The following is a 27703-nucleotide window of genomic DNA, read 5'->3' as shown; positions in this document are numbered from 1 at the left end:
GGGGGAGGGGAAGGAAAAAAAAAGGAGGTTAGAGTGGGAGAGAGCCAAAGCATAAGAGACTGTTAAAAACTGAGAACAAACTGAGGGTTGATGGGGGGTGGGAGGGCAGGGTGGGTGATGGGTATTGAAGAGGGCACTTTTTGGGATGAGCACTGGGTGTTGTATGGAAACCAATTTAACAATAAACTTCATATATTGAAAAAATAAAAAGAATAAATAAAATATAAAGACAATTAGCTCTAAAAAAAAAAAAGAATACATCAGTCTTTTAAGGGTTTTGCTCTGAAGAGAGGAGAGTAGAGGACAAAACCCAGTCTTTTCAGAAGATAGATAATATTAAGGCAGGTTGTTATGCCAGTAAGAATGATCCAGTAGAGAAAATGATGGTATAGCATAGAGATGGGATAATTGTAGGAATGAAGCCCTTGAAAAGCTGAGATGGAATAGAATCTAGAGTGCATGTGAGAGGTTGGCCTTGGCAATAGGAAATTTCTTCCCCTGTAACAGGAGGGAAGGCAGAAATTCAGAGCAACACGATGGATAAAATGTAGTCTTTTCAATAAATGGTGCTGGAACAGGGGCGCCTGGGTGGCGCAGTTGGTTAAGCGTCCGACTTCAGCCAGGTCATGATCTCGCGGTCCGTGAGTTCGAGCCCCGCGTCAGGCTCAGGGCTGATGGCTCGGAGCCTGGAGCCTGTTTCCGATTCTGTGTCTCCCTCTCTCTCTGCCCCTCCCCCGTTCATGCTCTGTCTCTCTCTGTCCCAAAAATAAATAAAAAACGTTGAAAAAAAAATTTAAAAAAAAATGGTGCTGGAACAACTGGACATCCACGTGAAAAAAGATGAATCTAGGCAGACTTTATATCTCTCACAAAAATTAAAATGGATCACAAACCTAAATGTAAAACATAAAACTATAAAACTCCTAGAAGATAACATAGGAGAAAATCTAGATGACCTCCGGTATGGCAATGACTTTTTAGATTCAACACCACAGGCACAATCCACTTAAAGAAATAATGGATGAGCTGTACTTCATTAAATTTAAAATTTCTGCTTTCTTTTCCTTAAAAAATTTTTTAAAATGTTTATTCAATTTTGAGAGACAGAGTGCGAGCAGGGGAGGCGCAGAGAGAGAGAGGGAGACACAGAATCTGAAGCAGGCTCCAGGCTCTGAGCTGTCAGCACAGAGCTTGACATGGGGCTTGAGCTCATGGACCGCGAGATTGTGACCTGAGCTGAAGTCGGACGCTCAACTGACTGAGCCACCCAGGCGCCCCATAGAATTTCTGCTTGCTGAAAGATACTGTCAGGGTGACTGACTGCCTCAGTTGGTAGACTATGCAACTCTTGATCTTTGGGTGTGACTTTGAGCCCCACATTGGCAGTGAGTTTACTTAAAAAAAGACACTGTGGCCTGGGTGGCTCAGTCGGTTGAGCGACTGACTTCGGCTCAGGTCATGATCTCGCGGTTTGTGAGTTTGAGCCCCTCGACGGGCTCTGTGCTGTCAGCTCAGAGCCTGGAGCCTGCTTCGGATTCTGTGTCTCCTTCTCTCTATGCCCCTCCCCCACTTGTGATCTGTCTCTCTCTGCCTATCAAAAATAAATAAATGTAAAAAAAAATTAAAAAAAAAGACACTGTGATGAGAATGAAAAGACAAGCCACATATTGGGAAAAAATATTTGCAAGAGATGTATCTGATAAAGGACATTATCCCAAATATACAAATAACTCTTAAAAAATCAACCATAAAGAAACAACCCAATTTAAAAATGGGCCAAAGACCTTGACAGTCACCTCACCAAAGAAGATATATTAATGGCAAATAAGCCTGTTAAGAGATACTCCACATTTCACGTCATCAGGGAAATACAAACTAAAACAATAGTGAGCTACCACTACACGTTTATTAGAATGACAAAATCCGGAACACTGACAACACCCAAGTACTGGTCAGGATATGGAGCAATAGGAACTCTCATTCATTGTCGGTGGGAAGGCAAAACGATACAGCTACTTTGGAAAACAATTTGTGAGTTCTTAAAACCTCTTCTTATCATACAATCCAGTAATTGCATTCCTAACATTTACCCAAAGAAATTAAAAACTTATGTCTGCACAGAAACCTGCACACAAAAGTTTTTAATAGCCTTATCATATTGCCAGAACTTGGGAGCAACCAATATGTCCTTCAGTAGGTGGATGGGTAAACAAACTGTGGTATATCCAGACAATGGAATATTACTCAGTGTTAAAAAGAAATGAGCTATGAAGCCATGAAAAGACATGGAGGAACTTTTTACTAAGTGAAAGAAGTCAATCTGAAAAGATTATAAACTGTATGATTTCAGCTATATGACATTTTAGACAAGGGAAAACTTTGGAAACAGTAAAAAGATCAGTGGTGGCTGGGGGCTTGAGAGGGAAGGATAAATAGGTAGAACAGAGAGGACATTCAGAGCCATGAATCTACTCTGTATGATACTATGATTGTGGCTACATATCACTATAAATATGTCCAAACCCACAGAATGTACAACACTAAGAGTGAACCCTAATGGAAACTATGTACTCTGGGTGGTAATGATGTGTTAGTGTCCACTGTGGTGTGAAGGATGTTGTCGGTGGGGGGATGGGGGTGGGGAGGCCAGTAGTCATGTGGAGGGGAGGCAGGAAGTTTATGAGAAATCTCTATACCTTCTGCTTAATTTTGCTGTGAACCTAAAACTGCTAAAAAAAAATCTATTTTAAAAGATGCAGATGGGTTAGTGGAGTTTATATTAGAGAGATGAGGTAGTTTTCACCTTGTTGGATCTAAGAAGATTTGCTCATCAGCTGAGAGAGGGAGATGGGTGTAGGAGGTGAGGGGAAAAGAGAAAGTGTGAAATGGCCCTCTCAGAGACTGCTAAGTTGAATTTGCTAGGAAATCATAGTGGTAAATTTTGCAAAAGAAGAGTGCCAATTTGGGGCACCTGGCTGTTTTAGATGGATGAATGTACGGCTCTTGATCATGTGGTTGTGAGTTCAAGCCCCATATTGCATGTACATATTACTCAAATAAATAAACTTAAAAAAAGTGCCAAATTGAGATTTCTGGCCATAAGTAGGAAGTGAATCTTAACAATGTTTTTAATTTTCTATAACAGTACTTTAACCAACCAATAGCAGGAGGGATGTCTATTACCTGGATTGTGGTCTTAAAATATCATTTTCTACTAGAAGAAAACAGGATTCTTAAAGAAATGGCTCATGGGCCTTGGGCAGATCTTTTAGAGACAAAAAGGAACATTTTGTCATAACCAAGATCAAGGAAGCTGTCCAAAACTATAGTCATGTCAAAAGGACTCAGAGGCCAACATGAAGAGTCTTCCACTGACTAAGTGTGGGGCAATTTTAGTATCAATAAAGAAAGTAACTGTGATGGATTAAAACACATCAAATATGTTTAAATCCATGAGTTTATTTTGATCACACACACACACACACACACACACACACACACACACACACACTTTAGTGGAAATTCTTGAAGGATTCTAGCAAATGGCCTCTTTATTTCAAAAACTGGTAAATAAAGGGGTGTGTGGGTGGCTCAGTCAGTTAAGCATCCAACTCATTTATTTTTTTTATTATTTTTTTAATGTTTATTTTTGAGAGAGACAGAGCGCGAGCAGGGGAGGGGCAGAGAGGGAGAGAGAAACAGAATCTGAAGCAGGTTCTAGGCTTTAAGCTATCAGCACAGAGCCCGTTGTGGGGCTTGAACTTCCAAAAGAGAGCTCATGACCTGAGCCAAAGGCGGATGCTTGACCAACTATGCCACTCAGGCGCCCCTAAGCATCCAACTCTTGATCTTGCTCAGGTCATGATCTGATGGTTTGTGAGATTGAGCCCCGCATTGGGCTCGGCACTGACAGTGCAGAGTCTACTTGGGATTCTCTTTCCCTCACCCTCTGCCCCTTGTCCACTAGTGCACGCAAGTGCACGCGCACACACATACACATTCTCTCTCTCTCTCTCTCTCTCTCAAAATAGATAAATAAACATTAAAATAAAACCGGTAAGTAAAGAGGAAGAATCTAGCTTTTTGTATCAGCTTTACCATTGGGTAACCAAACAATAGGTGTGGTGAAATTTCTCTTTAAAGAAGAGTTTCAGCAAATGAGGAATGATTGACAGAATTGGAATATTCTATTGTAATCCCTAATGAATTAATGAATTTAGGTATTAAGCATTAGCAGCTGTGGCAATCACACAAAGCACTGCAAGATACTGTAACTGAACCAATGTGAGTTTGCTCGTTTGTGCATCAGAAACTGCACTGGGTTAGGTTATCTCACAAAGTACTTTATTTGCAGCAAATAAGGAGATCATGGGGAATGGCTTCCAAAGCCATGACTCCTGAGCAAGGGTGGTTGGGTTTCTTTTGTTTAGAGTTAGGATGAGTATTTAGACAGGGCTGCCTTGTCATCATTGTATGTAGAGGCAAGCATAAAGTCATGCATGTGCCTTAAGGAAACATGTCTATACATACGTTGTGTGTTATGTAAATGGAGCTTGTGCCTCCTCCCTGGGCAGAGATTCTAGTATTAGAACAAGATAAAGGTAGTTGTTGGTCACTCTGGAAGTCATTCCAGGATCCATCCGCTCAGGTGTGAGTCGGGTTAAATTCACACTAGTCTGGGTAGTCTGGGCCGGCTGGTCAGGACAGGCTCTCTTGCTCAAGAGAAAGTTTTACTTTCCATTTGCCTCAGTTAAGAGATAAGCTGGAAAGAAGAGGTAAGGAAAAATAGAGGACAAATGTCAGTGAGTACAAGCAGGTGGACAGGAAGGATCAAGTCTTGAGGTCTAGCTGGTGATAATACTATGCATCTTCTGATAACACCCAACTATGAAGTGTCTTATAAAAAACGGACACGAATCTCATTAAGTCTTTAAATTCAATTACCAATTTCTCAAGAAATACAGAAGAAAGAGTAATTTGTTAATCTATACCATAGGAATTTAATCAGCAAAATTCAGATTATGGGAAACTTTAGAAGACAAATTGTGTCTAGAGATGACTTTTCATTTGGATGATAGAACTATAAGTTAAAGAAAAGAGACCATAAAAGTTGGGACAGTTGTTACTCTTAGGAGGGGAGGGGGGTTTTGATTGGGAGAAACATGTGGAGGGTTTCTGGGATGCCTGCAAGGCTCTCTCTGCTTAAATGCTATTATGTACAAGGGTGGTTGCCTTATAAATATTCACTAGCTGTGCATTGGTTGTATCTGGCTCTCTGTATTTGAGTTACATTTAACAATACTAAAGTAAAGCTTTTAAATGAGATTAAGATATTGAAGTTCATTTTTAATTTTAATTTTCAGTTAGTTGTTAGGTTTTCATAGGAAGTGGGAGGCAGGAGAGGCAGTGTTAAAGACTTCGATTGAGTCTTAATAACAGAGTTGAAAACAGCAACTAAGACTGCAAATCAAAGAATTGTAACTTGGGTATTTGAACTTAAAAAAAAAATCAAGTAAGTTTCACACAAAAGGAGTGCCCAGCATTCGTCAGTCACTCCAGCCATTTCCAATACAGGCTTTCATCTTCACACTGTGACTATGTAATCAAGTGGAGTGTATACTGAAAATGCCTGTTTACATATACTTCATCTTTTTCTAAGTGCTTTTACGTATATTATTTAATGAAAGCCTAAATAAATCTGTAAGTGGAATTGATAATGCTGTTTAATTCTCTGTATATAAAAGAGTGAATGCTTCTTTAATTACAAAATCTTAAAGAATATGTAATAAGAATGAACCTTTATTATTATAATCTACCTTTAATGTCAATACATTATTTAAGGTAATTTCTCCCTAATTTATAAGATTCCTAGCTTTTAAATGTGTAAGGAAATAATTGTCACTAGTTTGATAAAAATGGAGGTGTATCAAACAAATCTGAAAAAAAATTTAAATATTCATGGTAGTTTCACAAGTCTGAAGTAAATTAAAACTACCTTTTTTTTTTTTTTTCTGTCAGGGGTCTCTTTATTAGTATCCATGACCAAGGGCATATTGCTTCAGTTCTTAATGCGTGGCCAGAAGATGTCATCAAGGTAAGTTATCCAATTTTTCTACTATGGCAAATTTGTTCTTTTTTCTATCCTGTAACATGCTGACAATTTTCATGATATCAGATAGCATTCACTAGCTTTTCTAGTGAATGTCACCTAATTTATATTCCTTTAATTTTTGCATACTGGATTAATTTTATTCTGATACCATTTAGAGACTAAGTTTCCCCATTTTTTTACCTAAGTTCTTAGTATTTCTTTGTTTATTATAAATGATAAGTGTTGAATAAATGTTGAAGTTGCCTCTGAATTTCTTTAAGCAAAATCCTTTTTCACATTTGTTGGGTTTAATCATCCACTAAGAGGAACACAGGTAGACAAAAAATCCATTTCCTTTACCATTTCCTTTACCATTGTGACCTTAAGTAGCTCATCTGACTTTCCTCAGTGAGTGAGCTAATGAAAATAAAATAAGAATAGTATCCAGCATTTAGTAGCTTTCAGTGAGAGAGACTACCTGGATTAACTCTTACAATTATCACAATAATTCAGTGAGGAAAGGAAAGGGGAGTGTGCTCCACAGTAGTGCAGGGTGGCAGTTGGAAGGTGCATGCAGGCCTCAGAGCCCTTGCTCTTGGACATGGACCCTGTCACCTTCCTTGTCTCAGGAATGTGAGAAGTACTTGTCTCTGCCTTGGCTCTTGTTCGTCTGTCCTTCCTTCCTTCCTTCCTTCCTTCCTTCCTTCCTTCCTTCCTTCCTTCCTTCCTTCCTTCCTTCCACATGCCAGGCACTTTGTGCTATGTTTTTGGAGTAAGAATGAACAAACTGATACTTTTTAGGGGTGCCAGAGGCACTTCAGCTGTGACTTCTTTTTTTAAAATTAATTAATTATTATTATTTTTAAAAAATTTACATCCAAGTTAGTTAGCATATAGTGTAACAATAATTTCAGGGGTAGATTCCTTGATGCCCCTTACCCATTTAGCCCATCCCCCCTCCCACAACCCCTCCAGTAACTCTCTGTTTGTTCTCCATATTTAAGAGTCTCTTATGTTTTGTCCCCCTCCCTGTTTTTATATTATTTTTGCTTCCCTTCCCTTGTGTTCATCTGTTCTGTGTCTTAAAGTCCTCATATGAGTGAAGTCATATGATTTTTGTCTTTCTCTGACTAATTTCACTTAGCATAATACCCTCCAGTTCCATCCACATAGTTGCAAATGGCAAGATTTCATTCTTTTTGATTGCCGAGTAATACTCTGTTGTATATATAGACACCACATCTTCTTTATCCATTCATCCATCATTGGACATTTGGGTTCTTTCCATACTTTGGCTATTGTCGATAATGCAGCTATGACTTCTGAAGCATCACCCCCTTACTGATCTTTCTTTTGAGCAGTCATGGCTAGAATTGATTCACTTTGCTCTTTGAGGCTTATACCAGGCAAACTTGTAAAGCAGAATGTTTTTCATGATTTCCAGTCTTCCCAATTTTTTCACTTTTTTTTTTTTAACCTAAGTTGCTTCCTTAGCTTTTCTCCCACAAGGTAAACTGCACTGTCCACAGATCCTGTCCTTAGGAACTACCCCCAAAATGTGTTAATTCTGTGAAGTATAAAATGTCTAAGAAGGACACTTATAATTCAACTGGAATCTAGAGAGAATTTTAAGAATGAGTCAATATAGAAAATAGTTCTAGGGTAGAGAGGGCTAATTAATATGGCTATTAATATTAATAATTAATATCCATATAATCATAACAGCTAGGCAATACAGTCACCTTTATGTTTTTCCTAGCTCATCTCTGAATATTTATCTTCATTAGTAGCCTACCTTTAGTCTTTCAACTCTTAATATTAGGCCCTCACTGATATTCTTGATCTTAACTACACCTACTATTCTTTTAAAAGTCTAGCATAGTATCTGACACAGAATAGGCACTTAAATGGCAGCTGTTTATTTATAATAGAATATTGAAGAATAAGATGTCGTCTCTACTGTATAGTTGAAGGCACACATAAAACAAAGGCAATCAATTATTAGACAATATGTACATAAACTGGTATAAATTGTAAATTCCATATTCATTCAGAGGATAATATCATTCAGAGAAGGCTGAAACAGTTAAATTGTTTTAGCAAAATTGGAACTTAGATTTAGCCTTGGATAATTACCAAGGGAAGAAGATCCTATCTTAGGAAGGGAAGAGATGCATGTAAGTATCTGGTTCAGGAAGAGAATGGTGTATTTTTGTGCAGTAAGTGAATTGGATGCCCTGAACAAAGCTAAGTGTTAATGTTGAAATGTAGTGGAATTCAGATTTCAAATTATTATGAAAGTTCTTGAAATTCAGAGAGAGGTGTTTAGACTTGAAATAATAGAATGTCATATTTAAAGAAGGGGACTGGCTTTATGTAAGTAGTGCTTGAGGAAGGTTCATCAGAGAAGGAAGAAGAGGCAAGAGTGTTGCACCCAGGGTGACCATAGTAGAAAGGCCCTGGGGAAGGAAAAGAAGGAATGAAGACAAGACACATGGTGAGGGTGTCTGTGTGTGTGCCAGAGAACCCCCGCATGTTTCATACAGAGTTACTAGTCAGGTAATGCCCAGATAAAAATTGACAGAGTGGGATGAAGGTTGAATTTGTGAAATGCAGACATCACTGAGAGAATTGCAGTTGTCTTACTGAGATAATCCTGCTGTTGTGACTTCACTGTTGTATAGAAGACATCCAGCTGCTTGATTTTCCTTACGTGGGAGATAGAGTAGGTAAAAACAAAAGCCAAGGGAAGGTCAATATAATGATAAGCTGTGTAGATGGCAATTTTTTGTATTTCAGAGGGTTCCTTCACTATTAAGATCTACCCTTCAATGTTGAAATGTTTGCGAATTAATGCTCCAAATGTACATTTGTAACAAGGCACATAAGCAGCTAAAATAGCAAATGCCTCAAAACATTTTAAAAATTACTCAAATAGCTATCACCTTTATAAATGTCCATGGCATATTTATATAATAAAATTAATAGCTCAGGATGAGAGAAGAGCTTAGGGAATAAAATTTATGAAGAAAAAGAAGATTTTTCTTTGACTTTATATATAAGACATAGATTTAGTTTAATTTAGATGTGCTATCAAAAATAAATGGAAATACTATGTTATTTTCAACCTCTTCTTTTCTTTCAAGAGAGAGGGTGCAAGTGAGCAAGGGGTAGAGAGAGAGGGAGAGAAGTGGGACTCATGCTCACCCAAAGTGAGGCTCGAGCTCACCCACAGCAGGCCTCCAGCTCACCGGAAGCGGGACTCAGCTCATCCAATGCAGGGCTCAAACTCACAAACCGTGATTTCATGACCTAAGGCAAAGTCAGATGCTTAACTGACTGAGCCACCCACGCATCTCTGGATGACAATCACAAGTAGCAACTCCCTGGGTCTAAATATCTTTAATGAAACCTGGAAAGCATTATATACATTATTATTCAGATATCTAAGTTATATGATTATGTTGCTGTCCTAAAATATCTTCTGAAAATATATAATTAAAAAAATTTTTTTAATCTTTATTTTGGGAGAGAGTGTGTGAGCAGGGGAGGAGCAGAGAGAGAGGGAGACAAGAATCAGAAGCAGGCTCCAGGCTCCGAGCTGTCAGCATAGAGCCGGATGTGGGGCTTGAACTCATGAACTGTGAGATCATAACCTGAGCCGAAGTCGGATGCTTAAAGAACTGAGCCATCCAGGCGCCCCATATTCTGAAAATATTTTTAAAATATATGCAGGCCAACTGGCTTTACCTGTTTAAAGGACACATTTATAAAAATATACATTATCAGCGATAGATAAAGTACCTCTGTTTATGATAGTATGATAAATAGAACAATCTCAAATATGTGTTTGAAGTATTTGGACTTTGGAAATTTGGTTTTAATTTAAAAAGCAAAGTTACCATTTTCTGCAGTATTTGTTTATCTTTCTTATCTTAAATCAGAGCCAGCTAACCCAGTGATATCAAGTTGCCTTCTTCAAAACAGCATAACCTATTGACCCTTTGCGATTAGACATGGAAAATTTGACAAAGATCATGTCTTTATGGGATATGCAAAAATAATTTTCACCCACTTCTCAAATGTATTTATTTTTAGGGCAGTTCTTTAAGAGCTGCATAATATAGGTGAACAGAAATGTAAAAAGATCTCAAAAGTATATTTAAAATTTTTTTTCAGTTTATTTATTTATTTTGAGAGCACAAGTAGTGGAAGGGCAGAGAAAGGGGGAGAGTCTCAAGCAGACACTGTGCTGTCAGCATAGAGCCCTGTGCGGGGCTTGAACTCGCAAAACTGGGATCATAATCTGAGCAGAGAAATCAGTCAGATGTTCAACTGATTGAGCCACCCAGGTGCCCCTCAAAAGTATATTTTAAAATATGTTCTGCACTATAGCATAGTGGAAAAACATTGTACTAGAGGTTAACATACCTAGTTTCTGGCTCTTTGGTATTAACCAGGTAAATACCTCAGGCAGATGATTTCAGTTCTCTGATCTTAATTTCCTAATCTATAAAATAAGAGGGATGGACTAAATATATTCTAAATTCCCCTTCAAAAATACTATGACTTTGTAAAACTCTTGATGATAATAGTATTGATAGCTACAATTTGTTGAGGATTTGTAATATACTAGGAACTATGGTTAAGTACTTTGCATATCATTTTATTGAATCATAGATTTATTCAATTAACTGATGTTTATTCATTGTATACTATGTGCCAAATCCTGTGCTTGGTGCTGGTGCACAGTAGTGAATAAAACAGAGTGGGATCCTATTTTTATGCACCTCTTCTGTAAAGTATCTTTATTCTTCCCATTTTACAAATAAGAAACAGAAAATTTAATTTGTCCATTTATTTAAGGTCAAATGACTGACATTTTCCCAAGGCTGCATGGAAATAATGAGTATAACAGTTTATAGAAAATCTAATAAATTGTGTCTCATGAGATTGGTTTTGCTTAAATTCATATAATGGCCATGAGTCACAGAACAAGGATGTTAGATGTGTTAATTTCACACAGATCTCAAATAAATTAGAAATAAAATCTCCTCATGATTAAAATGTATGACTCCTAGATATTCAAGGTGATTGGAAAGAAATACACAAAATTCATTGAGTCTAGTGGAAGATTACGAGGTAAAAGAAGTAGCAGACTAGACTTGGCATATGTCAAAAATGGTAGAACAATATCCAGTGGTTAGGTTGCTAAAGAGGATAGTTCAACATTGCTCTGAAAGTAGGATGTGTGAAAATTGCTGTGAAAATGGTGCCAAGATGCATAAAGTAAACATCAAAGCATTTGGAGGATACTTAGCAGTCATGCATTATTTAACTAGGGCACTCCCAAAATCATGCTCAAAGTGGATGGTACTGGTTTCAAAGCTTCTCTCAGTTTCACTCTGAGCTCCTAATTCCCTGTGTCTTCCCACTCACCACAAAAGTTATTTGACTCTTTATGTGCATATCGTCTCTTCTCTCTTCACTAACCAATTAATCGTATATATGTATTTTTTAAAAAATAGTTTAAAAATACATATCAACTTTATTTCTTCCCTCCACTCTTCCACACTTAAGATCATATAAAATCTCTTACATGTATATTCAATTTATGTTTTTTGATAGCTTAATATTTCATTACATAAGTAGAGACTTCTGCTTCAGAAGTAGCGACCAGGAACTGTGCCCCTGGATTTTCAAACATCTATTAATAGATACTTTTTTTCTTTTCTAGGCTATTGTGGTGACTGATGGAGAGCGTATTCTTGGCTTGGGAGACCTTGGCTGTAATGGAATGGGCATCCCTGTGGGCAAGCTGGCACTGTATACAGCCTGTGGAGGGATGAATCCTCAAGAATGTCTGCCTGTTATTCTGGATGTGGGAACAGAAAATGAGGTAAACAATTTAAGTCTATAAGACAGCTGAATACCTTAAAATATAGCACCAATTCTTGCGTTTTGAGCTTTTTTCAAGAACTTCATGAAATTCATTCTTTTCTGTCTAGTTCTCCCTCCCTCCTCAAACTCTTCCCCTAAGTCTTATAAGAAAATTATTCTCTTTTCCCTTTTTCTTCCCCTTCTCTATAACAAGATTAATCCTTTACTAGCTCTTTAGTGTTTAGTATCCTTTGATGAACATTCACACCACTATTCTACAGAGTATATGTTTTATAAACTTTAGGAGATCATAGTTACTTTTTAAAATTATTGATTCCGTACTATGCAGGAACTAATCCCAAAGGATTTACTAAATTTAATCAGTGTGAAATGTAGTTTTAAAAGTCTGTTTAAACCTGTAGTAGATGATTTGGAATTTAGTGTTTCTCATTCCTGGATCAGTATTTTAGAATCTTAAAGTTGTATATCAGTACATATTTTTGTTCATCCTTTGTTGCTAATAGTTAGATTCATTTATAGTGATACATACTAGAAATTAAAGGTAGAATATGTACAGTTTTTATAGTTGTTTTCTTCCCTTCTAAAGCAATTGACCCGTTAGTAATATATTATATTAGCTTGAACAGTTTTTATATTCATTAATAGAGAAAGTTATAATTTTTAGCTTCCTATATATGTGAATGTTCATTTAACCTTTATAAAGGAAATATTTTTGTTTTAAGTTTTATTTATTTATTTTGAGAGAGAGAGAAAGAGAGAGAGCACAAGCAGGAGAAGGGCAGAAAGAGAGAGGGAGAGAGAGAATCCCAAGCAGGCTCTGTGCTGTCAGTGTGGGAGATTGCCCAAAGCTGACTTTCAGGCTTGATAGTTCACTAAAAGGACTCAGATCTCACTGAAAGCTATTATAGTCACAATATAATGTATTATAGAGACAGGATATAGATTAAAATCAGTGAAAGGAAGAGATGCATAAGACAGAGTCTAAGGGTTCCAAATGTGAAGATTCTGTTTTCCTTTCTGTGGAGTCAGGACAAGTTACCCTGTGGTATTAATGTGTGAGATTGATATGTAACCCCCACTGTTCAGAGTTTTTATTTGGGCTCTATTACCTAGACATGATTGATTGATTGCCCCTGTGAACCCGGGCACCTGTTCGACCGATTACATTTGGACCAAAGTCGCCCACCCCAAGTCACATGGTAATTTTTTCTGGTGTGGTCAGTCTCCACCTGGCGACAGTTAGTTGGGGCTCCTAGGCTGTTAAGTAAAGTGGTCAGGCTCTATCCAAAATGGTTGAATGCTTGTGAATCATGTCACAGATTTATGTAAACAATAGACAAAAATATAAGAGACAAACACACAAAAGGAAAAATAGGTCTAAATTTTAATGTTAAATTAAGTAGAATTCAGTTTTAAACTCATATAAGATTATGGATTTGATCATTCAAACTTTTAAGGAAATGTAGCTCCTGTACTCTATAAAATGTTCCAGAGTATATTAAAATTCATAGCTTCACATTTCATTTTGAAAAGAACATAACCTTGATATCAAAACCTGGTAAAAAAGACAAATAGCACATAACAAGAAACTGATAATTTGGCTCATGTTTACCCATGTTCCTACCTATACCACTTTCTAGGTGTGTACTCTTGAAAAAGTTACTGAACTCTTCGGTGCTTCAGTTTCCTTTGTAAAATGAGTACCTGCTTATAGAGTTACCACAATTTAATACTCTTAGAGTGTTTATGATTGTGATTAACATTTTGTAAGTACTTATTAAATGTTAGTTTTATGAATATAGATGCAGGAACAAAAATCTTTCATAAAATACTGGCAAACTGAATCCTGCAGAATACTTTTAATGTCAAAAATTATTCAAACTATTAGCAACATCATAATCCATGGTGCTATATTAGAGGAATTCCTTTAAAGTTATCAAGACACTTGTTATCACTGTTCTCTTTGATTATTCAGAAAGTACTAGCCTTTGCAATAAGACAAGAAAAACAAAGGTGATAGTTTCCTGGAAAAGACACAGTTTTCATTTTTATAGGTAATATGTTTATTGATGAAAACCAAGAAAATCAAGTAAAAATTATCATGACCAAATTAGAGCCCTCAGTAAAGTGATTTCTTGTAAAATAAATATTTTCTTTTAATGTTTGTTTATTTTTGAGACAGAGAGAGACAGAGTATGAGCGTGGGAGGGGCAGAGGGAGAGGGAGACACAGAATCCAAAGCAGGCTACAGGTTCCAAGCTGGCAGCACAGAGCCCAATGCGAGGCTTGAACTCATGGACCATGAGATCATGACCTGAGCCAAAGTCAGACGCTTGACCGACTGAGCCACCCAGGCGCCCCATGCTTATAAAATAAATGTTAAAACTCAACAGCTTTTCTAAGTATTTGTAATAACTAATCAACAAAAATTGTTCCATTTGCAATAGCAACAATGTTTATTCTGCTAATGTTATATGGTATTCAAAATTTTAAGCAAAGAAATAGTGATATTTGATTTGGTTCATCAGAGGAATGATTTTTTTTTAAGTATACATTTGTCTTCTTTTTTTTCCAAAAACTAATAGAGGTATGTTTTATTTATTAAGCAGAATATATTTTGTTTTTTAGTTAACTTTTTCATAATTTTATTCACTTTTGGGACACGTATCAACTGTATTTTGTTAACAATAAAGCACTTATATATCAGGAAGAATAGAAGCCATTTAGATTCTAGATTAACTTTTCTGTTGCTTAAAATAGAAATGCTCCAACACATGATTTTATTTTTCTGTTAGCTATTGGAGTTCAAAATCTGTTAGTAACATTCTAACTTATGAGCAATATAACCTGAATTTTTATGTTTATAGCTCTTAATTAATATGTATTGGAGAATAGTGAAATATTTAGATTGAGATGAGTTGCTAACTCTTAATGTTCTTATTTAATTCATTCTGACCCTTTTTTCTTTTTCTTTTTACTGCTGCTTTACTGAGAAGACAAAATTCACTACGATATGACAGTGTAAAATATAATGGAGTTTTTATGTTGCTGCTTTATGTTCCACTTTCACATGTGGAAAATTGTTTGCTGTGAAAATATTCCTGTGATAAAGACTTTTTGTTTTTCCCTGTGGTAAAAGCTTTTAATCTTCTGTCTTTTGTGAATCTCTGTCCAGTTTGGCACCTCATGGTAAAAATACACAAAAAATAACTTACTTCCTTATCCAGAATAATGTAGGAAAGTTTGAGAACTAGATCTGTTTTTATAAATTATAAATGTTTCATCTTTTATTATAAATGCCTATATTGAGTAGTAGTGAAAACAGGAAAGAAATTAGGAGCCCATTGATAAGACATTCTTCACTTGGTATAAATCATACTCACCTGACTTCTTAAATCTCTGCAGCTTTCACCTAAAGAAGGTTTAAAGATCAAAGACAGTAATGGAGTGCCTGGCTGGTTCAGTTGGGAGAGCATGTGACTCTTGATCTCGAGGTTATAAGTTCAAGCCCCATGTTGGATGTAGAGTATTACTTAAAAATAGAATCTTAAAAAAAAAAAAAAAAAAGAACAAAGACACTGAAACTGAGCCATAAAAGTGCTTGGCTAAAAAATACTCTTTTTCTTTAGGTTAATAAAGCAAAGCATTCATTTAGTCAGGATATATGTATGTCTGTCTTATTTTTCATCCGTTACTTTATAGATCACATTTTATTTATGTTCCTTGTGAAACAGTTGCTGTATACAATTTACTTAAAGTAAATTTTCTTCAGTTGTCTTTTAACAGCATCCCATATTCAGTTTCTTTTTAAATCATTATTGCAAAATCTTTTCGTAGTAATCATGTTTATTATTTGTCTATTTTTCTTATATAAGTGACCAATATCAAAGTTTGCTGTTTGACTAAAGATGTGAGTAGATGTTCCTTGTGTCCCCTACATGCTGATCTAGGTTTTATTAGGTCTTGAAGACTGCTTCATGTATTACGTGGTGTATTTTCTAGGGCTGCCAAAATAGTACTACAAACTGGGTGGTTAACCAGTAGAAATCTATTTTCTCAGGGTGCTGAAGGCTAGAAATCCAAGATCAAGGTGTTGACAGGGTTAATTTCTTCTAAGGTCTCTCTTCTTGGCTTTTCTTCCTCTGGTTTTTCTCCAGTGTCTTCACGTGGTCTTTCCTCTGTGTGCATCTGTGTTCTAATATTTTCTTATAAGAACACTAGTTATATTGGATTATGACCCACCCTAATGACCTCATTTAACTTAATTACCTCTTTAAAAGACTCCATTTCCAAATATATTCTGAGGTGTTGGGAGTTAGGACTTCATATGATTTTGGTGAGGACACAATTTGGCCCATAACATTTGGTCACTCTTAAAGAGGGCATGGGCACTTGTTTTTTGCATAGTTATTCTTTATTTATGAAATCATTGCTCTAGGTCTCAGATTTCTGATTCAGGTTTTATGTTTCGTTTGCCCTTCGGTTCATATTTACAGTGTATCTAGATCTAGAATCCTTACTGGAACTTGAACTCACAAAGTCGAAGCCTTCTTGCATTCAGAAAATTCCCCCTTGTCTTCCAGAAACTGCTCTTCATATTTGGCATGAACCAGCTATGATGGAGAGAAACTGAAGAAAAACCTTACAGACCTTATGTCATATATAGCTGCCATGTATCTTTTAGCCCTTGCACAGAAACTAGTGTTGGTGCTAAAATGTGGTTTTAATGTGTTAGTTTTCTATTGCTACCGTAAAAAGTTATTACAAACTTAATGCCTTAAACAACACAAATATATTACATTATAGTTCTATAGGTCAAAAGTCTGACACAAATCTCAAAAGGCTAAAATCATTAAAGGTGTCTACAGGGCTGTGTTTCATATCCTGTCTTTTCCAGCTTCTAAAGACTGCCTCCATTCCTTGGTTCATGGTACTCTTTTTCCATTTTCAAGCTAGCAATGTAGTGTCTTTCTGGCTTTACTTCCATTGTCACATCTCTTTCTCTGACTACAGCCAGGAAAGATTTTTCAATTTTCAAGACTCACCCTTAATCACATCTCCAGTCCTTTTTGCTACATAAGGTAACATGTTTACTGTTCTAAGAATAGGGGAACTCATTATTCTGCCTACCATTGGGTCCCAGATAGAATGTCATTTGTCCCTCCACCCTCCTTCATTTCTGTCTTCTTCCTTTCATATTATGGGATTGCTTGTCACTTAGACAAGTGATCCTGCACTGGAATGAACACTAATCATTACAGTAAAGCCAGAGGAAAGAAGATCGCTCAGTTTCCAGGCTTTCAGTTTGTAGTGTCATGTGCTTACTTTTTGTGGTCTCTTTTTATCTCATCCTCTCTAAATTAGATGATAATGGATGGTATCAAGAATTTCTTTATTTTTTGAGATACTAAACCAATGCCTTGGAAATGAAATGAGGTCTCTTCAGTTTGGTTTATACGCACTAAAACTATCAGGAAGTTCTTGAAGTTTGTGATCTATTTAGGAATACCCATTATATAAACTAAAATAGGACAAAATATTTACCTGAGACAGAAACCTTTGGGGAAGGAGAATACTTTTATTTTAACTTAATAATATAAATTTGAAATTGGTGGTTCTCAATATATGTTCCATGAAGCAACTACTTCAGAATTACCAGGGGTGCATGTTAAGAATGCAAAATCCTGGGGTGCCTGGGTGGCTCAGTTGGTTGAGCATCTGACTTCCGCTCAGGTCATGGTCTCATGGTCCGTGGGTTTGAGCCCTGTGTTGGGCTCTGTGCTGACAGCTCGGAGCCTGGAGCCTGCTTCGGATTCTGTGTCTCCCTCTCTCTCACTGCCCTCCCCTGTTCACTCTCTGTCTCTCTCTCTCTCAAAAATAAATAAAACATTAAAAAAAAAAAGAATGCAGAATCCTGGGCCCTGCTTCAGATTTACTGAATCATAGTCAGATTTTAATCACTTTTACTTCTACCACTTTTTAAAATTTGTGCCAGCTCATATGCGTGCTGACATTTAAAGTATTGCTTTTATGCAATATTTAAAATTTTATGTCTCAGGCTCTTGACTGAATGTTGGCAGTTGGTTTGCTTAATTGTACTGATCATATGAGCCAGCAAAATAGCTAAAATTATATACTATTTACAGAACCTGATTTTTTCATTTGAAAATGAGTAAATAACAACAAAGAAAATGATTATCTGTATATTATAAATAAAACTTAAAAACAAAGTGGGGAGTGTTCATACCATTACAGATAAATATTGATAATATTCTGAATATTTAGAGAACACTTTGAAGTCAATAAGAAAATGTCAAATGTGAAATGTAAAAATTGCCTAGGGACATATGGGCATAGATAATTTACAAATGAAGAAATAAAAATGATCAATAAACTTATAAAAAGTAAAAGTAAAAGCATTATCAAGTAAAAGATAATACTTTTACTTGAAACTGCAACAAAATAGATATACAGACAGTTCCTGACTTATGATGGTTTGGCTTAGGATTTTTGGATTTCACATTGGTGCCAAAGCTATATGCATTCAGTACAAACCATACTTCACATTGTGAATTTTGATCTTTTCCCAGGCCAATGGTATGTGGTATGATCTTCTGTCTCTCTTGTGATGCTGGGCAGAGGCAGCCATCTGCAGCTCCCAGTGAGCCACACAGTCATGAGGTTAAACAGCCAATACGCTTACATTCTGTACCCAGACAGCCATTCTGTTCTTCAGTGGAGTATTCAAGAAATTAAATGAGATATCCACATTATTATAAAATAGGCTTTTTGTAGATGATTGTGCCCAAGTATAGACTAATATAAGTGTTCTGAGCACATTTAAGGGAGGCCAGACTAAGCTATGCTTTTCATAGGTTAGGTGTATTAAATGCATTTTCAAGATATTTTCAATTTATGATGGGTTTATTGGGATGTAAATCTATCATAAGAAAGATCTGTACTTATGTGTCATTGGGTGGAGATGTTAATTTGTTCATCCTTTCTAGGAGGCCAGAATTTGAATACAGATCACAAGTTTTTAAAGTGTTCATCTAATGACCTGAAAACTCCTCATGATATATTCTATGTGAAAAGGGGTTATAAAACAGTCTATGATACTGTCATGCATTTGGAGAGATAATATTCTACATGCATAAAGAAAAGGACCTAGAAGAATATGCATCAAGATGCTAGTAGTCAGTAGAGATTATTGGTATTCTTTGTTTTTAATTTTACTTTTCAGTGTTCTCAAATTTTCTTATAGGCAAACATTGCCTTTGTAATGAAAAAAGAGTCCTTAAAATATTAAGAAACTTTTTTTCTGACTACCAGATTTTTGTAATTTGTTGGAAAAAATCTGAATACAGAATATTTAGGGTGTTCACAGGATAAAAATCATTAAATTTAGGATATGTCCACAGATACAGGATGCCTGGCAACCCTAAACACACAGTAACGTCTATTTAGGAATGAAAAATAAATTATTTTTTTGATTCTTAAGAAAATATTTTTTAATTCTCCATCTCCATATTGGAAAGGCAGGAATGTGAGAGATCAGAACAAGGTGAAAGTTGATAATGATTTCTGTTAGCATTAAATACATGAATACTTTGAATAAAAATTTCCAACTTTCCAGAAATGGGATATTGTTAATGAGTAATTAGCTTCACCAGTGTATTCCCTCCTTCTCTCCTTTTTGGAACTCTCTTATATTTCCATATGTTTTGTCTTTTACTGTTTTTCCCCTACTCTTTTTCCTTCTTTCATGCTTATAAGTCGTTAGTGACACCACATGTATTGTATGTGACATCTCTTGCTAAAGAAAGTCTAACCTTTTTTAAGTGCTTGCTTAATATCAAGTCTTTGATTTATTCTCCATCAAAGATGTATTAAATGTTTACTCATGGCCATAAGAAGTTTTTAATACAATGAATTAATATCACTTGTATGCCAAGCTAGTTGGTCTATGGAGCCATTATCAAAATTGGGTAATCTTGTTAAATTGTTTTGTGTAGATACTAATTTTTTTGGTCAGAAAGCTCTCCATGAATGCACTCAAGCCTTAATTATCATGACATTTTTTAAAAATAGTAACTTTTGACAAGGACATTATGACTGTAAGAATTTTATAACTTCCTGGTTTAATTCAGAAGCTTTATCTTGTTTATAAATCTTCATAATTGACCCTTCATTGTAGTCGGACTTCTTTATGATATATACTTTAATTATTAGCATGGGAAAGAATGAGAAAAGAGAAGAGGGGGCGTGTAACATCTTTTCTCAATTGTGTTCTTTTTCTAATTCACATTTTCGAAGTCCAAATATATTCCACACATGGAGAAGGTATTTTAATTCTGGCAGCCATTAGTAGCTCATTGGCACTTCAACCTCAGCTTTTAAGAAGCCTGCCAGTAGATTGTTTAAAGTTTTCAGGCCTCACAAAACAGCTGGGCTTTACAATAGCACTGTTTTAGATTTTACATTTCATCTGAAATACATTTATATGATTAAATATGTTAACTTCCAGCTAGTTGGAAAGCCTCTAGTCAGGTCTAGATGCAAATGAAGCTTCTTGTGTTTTATTCCTTGGTGTGGCTGCTCTTAGCTATTCAGTGGTGAGGCAGGAACAGAATAACCATAATCAACACTTCGATTCAAAATGGGAGGAATAAGAATCATATTACTCTCAGTGGCTCATGGCAATTTTGAATTGCCACTGGACACATGTTGCCGGGCTGCCTACCTAGGGGGAGGGCATATTTTTTGAAGGGGGCCTAGTTGTGTTTCCTAAGAGTGGTTCTGTAGTTCATTGTTCTTTTAGGCTTTTGGATCTGAGTCTGAGCTCTTGGCGTTGTCCTTTGAGCTATCCCTCCTTTTCCATAAGAAATGGGCATGTTGCAGCTGAATAGCTTTCTCTGTCTGCTCTCTGCCTGTGGAAAGTTGGGGGCCCAGAGAAGTGTTTTCATTTTGGAGTGTCTCTGTTCCAAATCGTCCAAATAGTACCATACCCTAAAAAAATTTTTGAAGACTTTTTATATGAGACTGTCTACTTCATTAGATAAAGAAAGGACTTACTATAATTCTTTTCAAAACAGACCTTCTCCTGACATTGGCTGCCATATCAGAATGCTGCAGAACCAGTTCTTTTTATCTAGTCAAGATGGTCTGGTAGGCTCCAATTTAAATCAGAGTTTCCCACAAAAGGTGTGCTAACTACACAGTTGAATCTTTGACTGCAGGCCTTATTTTACTTTGGAAATCTTTCACAAGCAAGTCTTGTGTCCTCTGTATTCTCTTTAAATTTTGCTCACAAGCTAAACATTTCCTTATTTATCTCATCTCTGTTTTGACTTTATCATACAGCTAAGAGAAGCCAATTTACACATTCAGCATTCTGCCCGGGTATCTCTTTAGCCAGATTCACAAGTTCTTTAGGTACATCGTCTGTGTTTCAGGTTACAGAAGATGACAGTTTTTCCATTGTTTCACTATAACATGGCATAGAATGCAATTTTCTTTCTAGTCCACAAAAGCAGTTTGTCTTTTTAAATTTGTTTCAGCAATATTTTGTAGTTTGTAGTGTATTGGGCTTACACACATTCTCTGAAATATATCCCTGTGAATCTTATGTTTTGGAATGCTATTGTAAATGAGGCTTTATATTTTATTTCATTTTCAACTGTTCATTGCTAGTATATAGAGATAGAGTTGATTTGTGTATGTTGATCTTAGATCTGTGTTAAATTCACATATTTTTTTTCTAGTGGGTTATTTTGTGTGTATAGATTTCTAAGTATTTTCCATGTACGTGATCATGTGTATACAAATAAAAACAGTTTACTTTTTTCTTTCCAGCCTATATTCTTATGTTTTCTTTTTCTTGCCTTATTGTAACGGCTTGGGTCTCCAGTATAGTGTTGAATAGTGATAGTAGATATCTTTGCTTATTTCCAGTCTTAGGGGAATAGCGTCCAATCTTTCACTGTTAAATATATTATTAGCTGTGGTTTTTCCACAGATGCCCTCTATTAGGTTGAGGAAGTTCCTACCTTACTATTCCTACTTTACTGAGAGCTTTTGTTATGTATGCATTTTATACATTGAAAAAATTGATCTCATAAAAAACACTATTACTTATACCAAAACTTGAACAGAGTAAACTTGAGCTTTGTAAAGTTTAAAAAGTTTAAGAAAACTTTAGTTGAGGGTAAAAGTTTATTTTTAATATCAGCCAGTTAATATATTAAAACTGTAACTAAAATGCTTGTTGAAGATTTTACTTTCAAAAACAAAATAAATCTAAGAAAAGAATTGGTATCTTTCCATTTCCTAAACTAATGTAATACTTCAAAATTCAATATTATTTTTCTATATGATAAACTTTGCCTGTAAAATCTGAATTGAAGTCTTCTAATTAGCACTACTGAGAGATTTTAATTCCTTTTATTATCCCCAAAATAAGGCAGAATGTTTTAATGTCTAGTAATTACTTTTCTTATTTGACATATGAATACTGTAGATATGTAATACTAATAAAATACAGTACTCTGTAGGTGAATTCTGGCTCAGTATGGAAAGATTTTATTTCCATTTCTATCCTCATTATGTAGATGAGGAAACTGAAGCGCAGAAAGAATGAATGATATACCTATCATTATTTCTATATCTATGGTAACTTTTTTTTTTTTTAATAGGATTTACTTAAAGATCCATTGTACATTGGGCTACGGCAGAGAAGAGTGAGAGGTCCTGAATATGATGACTTTTTGGATGAATTCATGGAGGCAGTTTCTTCCAAGTATGTATCATCTTTATTTATCTTTATTTGAATTGAATTTCAAAAATTTAAAGATAACCTAACATAATAAACTACACAAGTATCCAAGTTTGGTGTAGTGTGTTTAGTAATTGGAAAGGATTTGTTTGAAATGCGGGCGCACACACACACATACACTGTCATGGTTATTAGTGACTAAATGATAAAGTCATGTATCTGTCTCAAAAAAGATTGTCTCTGGGGGAGCCTGGGTGGCTCAGTGGGTTAAGTGTCCCACTTCAACTCAGGTCATGATCTCGAGGTTGGCGAGTTTGAGCCCCGCGTTGGGCTTTGTGCTGACAGCTCAGAGCCTGGAGCCTGCTTTGGATTCTGTGTCTCCATTTCTCTCTGCCCCTCCCCCACTTACACTCTGTCTTTCTCTCTCAAAAATAAACAAACATTAAAAAAAAATTAAAAAAACTGTTGTCTCTGTTGCTATTCCTGAAGATACTTTTACAAAAATCTTTAGATCTTGTGGTTATTGAAATACATGATTATGGTGAAGGAGGCAGTAGTCAGTGACCAAATTACCTGAGCAAGACTTTCTGTGATTATTGGCAGTCTGTACTTCATTTCTGGCTGCTGATAAAATGTGATCTTTAGTCATCTTTGTGGGTGTATCTGACCCTTTTGTGGTAGGAGAAGCAGAGGAAGTGGGGAGCAAATGTGAGTTAGTATAAGCCACAAGTCCAGAATGGTGTTTAAGAAACAGGACATCCAATCACAGTTCATGAGTCTCTGATTAAATCTACAGTGTATGATTAAAGTGCACTACTGTATTTCACCTAGTTTCAATAGCACTTGATTGTGGGCCGAGTACTACTATAAAGTTTTCCATTTTTTTTTCTTTCAACAAAGAAATTTCCACCATAGTTTAGTAATGTATTCTGCGATAGTTTTGTCACACTAATGGACGGTCATCCCATTTGCTACTACCACAAAAACCAAGTACTATTTTAAAACATATACGTTGCCTTGGTTTTTCATAGAAATAAACTCATCATTAGAATGAGCTGTAACTAGAGACATACTTCTGGGTTTTTTTTTAGTGTAAGGTTTAATTTTAAGAAGTTGTATGCAACAGCAGAAAGTGCTTTCATCAGCTTGCACAATATTTAGAATATATTGAGTCTCCTGTTGCCCAAAGTTTCAAGGAAGAGTATATTTGCCAGTTAGCATGGGCTACTTTTTAAACACACATGCCTGATTTATTTATTGTTGTTATTAACTTACTTGGTTAAGCTGTACTTATTCATAGAAATAGTTGGAAAACTGTACAGTTTAAGCTCCAGATTGCATGGTACAGTTAATGTATTGCATGGTAAAGTATACAGTTAGATACTTAAGGGAACACTGATTTCTGCCAGTCCCCCCCACCTCACCCAATACTATGTTGTATTTTTTTCTAGTAGTTAATTTCTAATAGTTTCTCATATATAATGTAATGTTTTGAAATTACCTGTAACTTTTTAGGTAGCAACACTAATCAGGAGATTATGTTAGGGGTGCCCAGCTAGCTCAGTTGGTGAAGCATGCAACTCTTGATCTCAGGGATTGTGAGCTTGAGCCCCAGTTGGGTGTAGAGATTACTTAAAAATAAAATTCTTTTTAAAAAACCCCAGAGGAGCACCTGGGTGACTCAGTTGGTTAAGCGTCTGACTTCGGCTCAGGTCATGATCTTACAGTTTGTGGGTTTGAGCCTTGCGTTGGGCTTTGTGCTGGAGCCTGCTTTGGATTCTGTGTCTCCCTCTCTCTCTCTGCCCCTCCCACACTCATGCTCTGTCTCCATCTCTCTCTCAAAAAATGCACTAACATTAAAAAAAAAACAACAAAACCAAAAACAGTATGTAGGGAACACTGTGCCACTATAAAAGAAGAGGAAAATGCCGTTCTTAGCATAATTGTTTTTATTGTCTATTTGAGTAAGTAGATTCTATCTTTATATACACGACTTCAGTATACTTACAAAGAAACTGTTACACAAGTTTATGAACATAGTCTGTATGTCTTATATACTTAATATACTTACATACTTAAATGCTGATGAAATAAAATAGAAATAATTCTATTAGAATCAGTGAGAAGCTTTCTGGAGAAAATGAGATATGAGCTAATTTTGAATGCTCTGTGTCAATATAGAGTCAGAAAAGCTTTTTTTAAAAAACAGTGAATTGAAGGATTACCTAAGATCTTTGATAAGGATATAGAGATTGATGAAAAGTCAATAATTTTAAATGCAGAGAGCACCTGTATATCAGGAATTATATATGGGCTCTTCCCAGAGAAGAATCCCAAAGATTTTTCAAAAATATTTCTAGCATGTCGCTGCTTTGGTAAAAGTTTTCTAGAAGAGACACCAATTAAATTGGGAAATGGTTCTGACGATAAGCCCAAGATTATTTAAAAAGAACATGTAACTTAAATTCAAAAAGAACATGTAACATGTAACTGTTGCAAATTGAGTTACTCAGGAACCAGGTTCCGAGATGGAGTTCATTAAGGAGTACCTTTGAAATGAACCCCTTTGCAAGGGAGGGGACAGAAACAGGAGTGGATAAGAGGAGAAGTTGAGCTGCAATGTGGAACCACCAACAGCTTTGGATAACTTCATTGGAATCATCCTTGTATTTCAGTTAGATACTTAAGGGAACACTGATTTCTGCCAATCCCCCCTACTTCACCCAATACTATGTTGTATTTTTTACTTATTACATTCTCAGGGTTGGGTGGGTCAGTTTCAAATTCTTCCTCTTGACTTTCTTCACAATTATAGCTCTTTACCTCCTAGGCCAAGGACTTGATATGAGTGTTATGGCACTTACTAAGTTAGTCTGTTCTGATTATGCATTTGGGGACTGAGGAAATCAGTCTGTAGTCCTAATGGATGGACCCATTATGAGCTAGACTTTGGTCAGGGCTCCATTTATTACTGGCTTCCATATGCCTCTACTCTAATGAGGAGGTTGACATTATATAGATGCTTTAGGTCTTCTGATATCACTGTCAACTTTGTGCCCTTGAAATGTTTGGGTATTCCCTGTCTCCAGAGCACAGTTACTGAATAAAGGGCTATAGGTTCCATTGGAGAAGGATTAAGGGAATTGTTACCCTGTATTCTTGCCATGGTGTTGGAAGACCTTTCCCTCTGGATTTTTTTAAAACTTATTTATTTATTTTGAGAGAGCGAGAGGGAGAGAGAGAGAGAGAGAGAGAGAGAGAGAGAGAGAGAGAGAGAGAATCCCAAGCAGGCTCCACACTGTGAGCATGGAGCTCACCATGGGCCTCCCATCTCATGAGACACGAGAACATGACCTGATCCCAAATCACGAGTCAGGTGCTTAACGGACTGAGCCACCCAGGCACCATCCACCCCCCACCCACCAGGCCTCTAGACGGTTTTGAGTTAAAAAATTAGGTCAGGTTGGAAACTGAGTGAGAGATTGTGACTTCACTGGGGCAGTTTCCCTCAGATTTGTTCATTCATTATTTATTTTGATTGTACGTATTGAGTAGTAGCTTTGTCAGCTGTTTTGCCTCTAGAGATGCTGTATTTTTAAACTATCTCTCTGTGGGTCAGCCCCTCACTAACCCCAGCCTTGCCACTCTAATGATAATTATGTCCACCTAGCTTCTCATGGCTTCTGACCCTTAGCTGGTCCTATCATCCCCATTGCTATCATTGACCCTAATTCTTTTAACAGCCTTTCCTTCTGTCAGTTCTGGCCTTTAGAAAAGAACCACCACAAAACTTACTCATGTGGATATCTTCTCGTTGGCATATTCCTTATTGCTTTGTGTATGGTGTGTTTTCTGGACCTTCAAGTGGAACATAGTAATTTGATGGGTTTTCTGGTCTTACCTAGCACGTGCATTCTAGAATTACTCTCAGGCACTCGTGATCCCCCTTTTGCCATCTGCCACAGCATTCCTGGCATTTCAACAATATTTAATATGAGCCTTTACCTTCTCTGTTTCCAGGAACCATCCTAGTAGTGAATTTATACCATCTCCTGAGATTCTTACTGGTTGTAAATCTTGCATCTCAGGATGGTGCCTTCAAATCGATAAACTCTTATCTAATACTTAAATTCCAGCCCCTTTAAGCAGAATTTAATCTCATATGTACTCTTCTGACTAATATAAAGTAGTTAGATCTTGCAGTTTCTTTGTGGAATATCCCCTTTCTTCCTTTGCTAGGCCTAGTATGTCTTAGGTGGGTTATATTGTGACATAACCCTGGTTATAGGCCCAAGGGTCTGGAGAGGAGGTGAAGGTGGATGGAGGTTAGGAAGGCACATGTTGTCTTAGGAGGGGGAAGCTTCTGTGTACGTGATTCCCAAGAAGGAAAGGGCAGACCATTTTTTTGGCTCAGAATGTTTTAGGGAATCTGGAAATTCAAGATTTTGGGAGGCATCAAACCAGACATCTCATCTCATGTGTCAAGATCCAATCAGGAACCTGACTTAGCAGATCTGCCTTGTTAAAGTTTTGGAGTGTTTGACCACTCTGATGATTAATGCCTTATTCCTGGTGATTAACTTTCTCTGCTCAGGAGCTGTAGAATCTGAGAGCATTTTTGTATCTATTAGAGAGGTCCTCTGGCTTTTACATTACATTACTCAGTACCATGTCACAGCATTCAGTATAATGACATTTAGATGCAGAAAAAAAGTTTCAAGGTAGCTGTAATTAAGGCATATCTTAGAATCTGTTCAATAGACTATTTCTGATATTCTGTTATCAAGTCATATGACAGACAAATGCTGGCTCCTGCAAAATATTTTTGGTTTAGAAAAATTGGCTACTGGGGTGGCTCAGTCGATTAAATGTCTGATTTTGGCTGTCATTATCTCACTTTTTGTGAGTTTGAGCCCCCACATCAAGCTCTGTTCTGG

General features: G+C 36.3%; 1 protein-coding gene across 1 annotated transcript in view; it reads left to right on the top strand.

Annotated features, from left to right (window-relative positions):
- ME1 (malic enzyme 1) overlaps nucleotides 1–27703 on the top strand; it is a 190146-nt gene that overhangs the window by 69558 nt on the left and 92885 nt on the right. Inside the window, exons 4-6 of the mRNA XM_058734598.1 lie at nucleotides 6019–6094; nucleotides 11829–11990; nucleotides 22687–22790. Of these exons, the coding sequence (XP_058590581.1) occupies nucleotides 6019–6094; nucleotides 11829–11990; nucleotides 22687–22790 (342 nt within the window). The remainder of the gene's footprint in view (nucleotides 1–6018; nucleotides 6095–11828; nucleotides 11991–22686; nucleotides 22791–27703) is intronic.

This window comes from Neofelis nebulosa, chromosome 6 (genome assembly GCF_028018385.1).
Source record: "Neofelis nebulosa isolate mNeoNeb1 chromosome 6, mNeoNeb1.pri, whole genome shotgun sequence".
NCBI lineage: Eukaryota > Metazoa > Chordata > Mammalia > Carnivora > Felidae > Neofelis > Neofelis nebulosa.
Note: the sequence above shows the minus strand (reverse complement) of the source record. Positions and strands in the feature narration are given on the sequence as shown.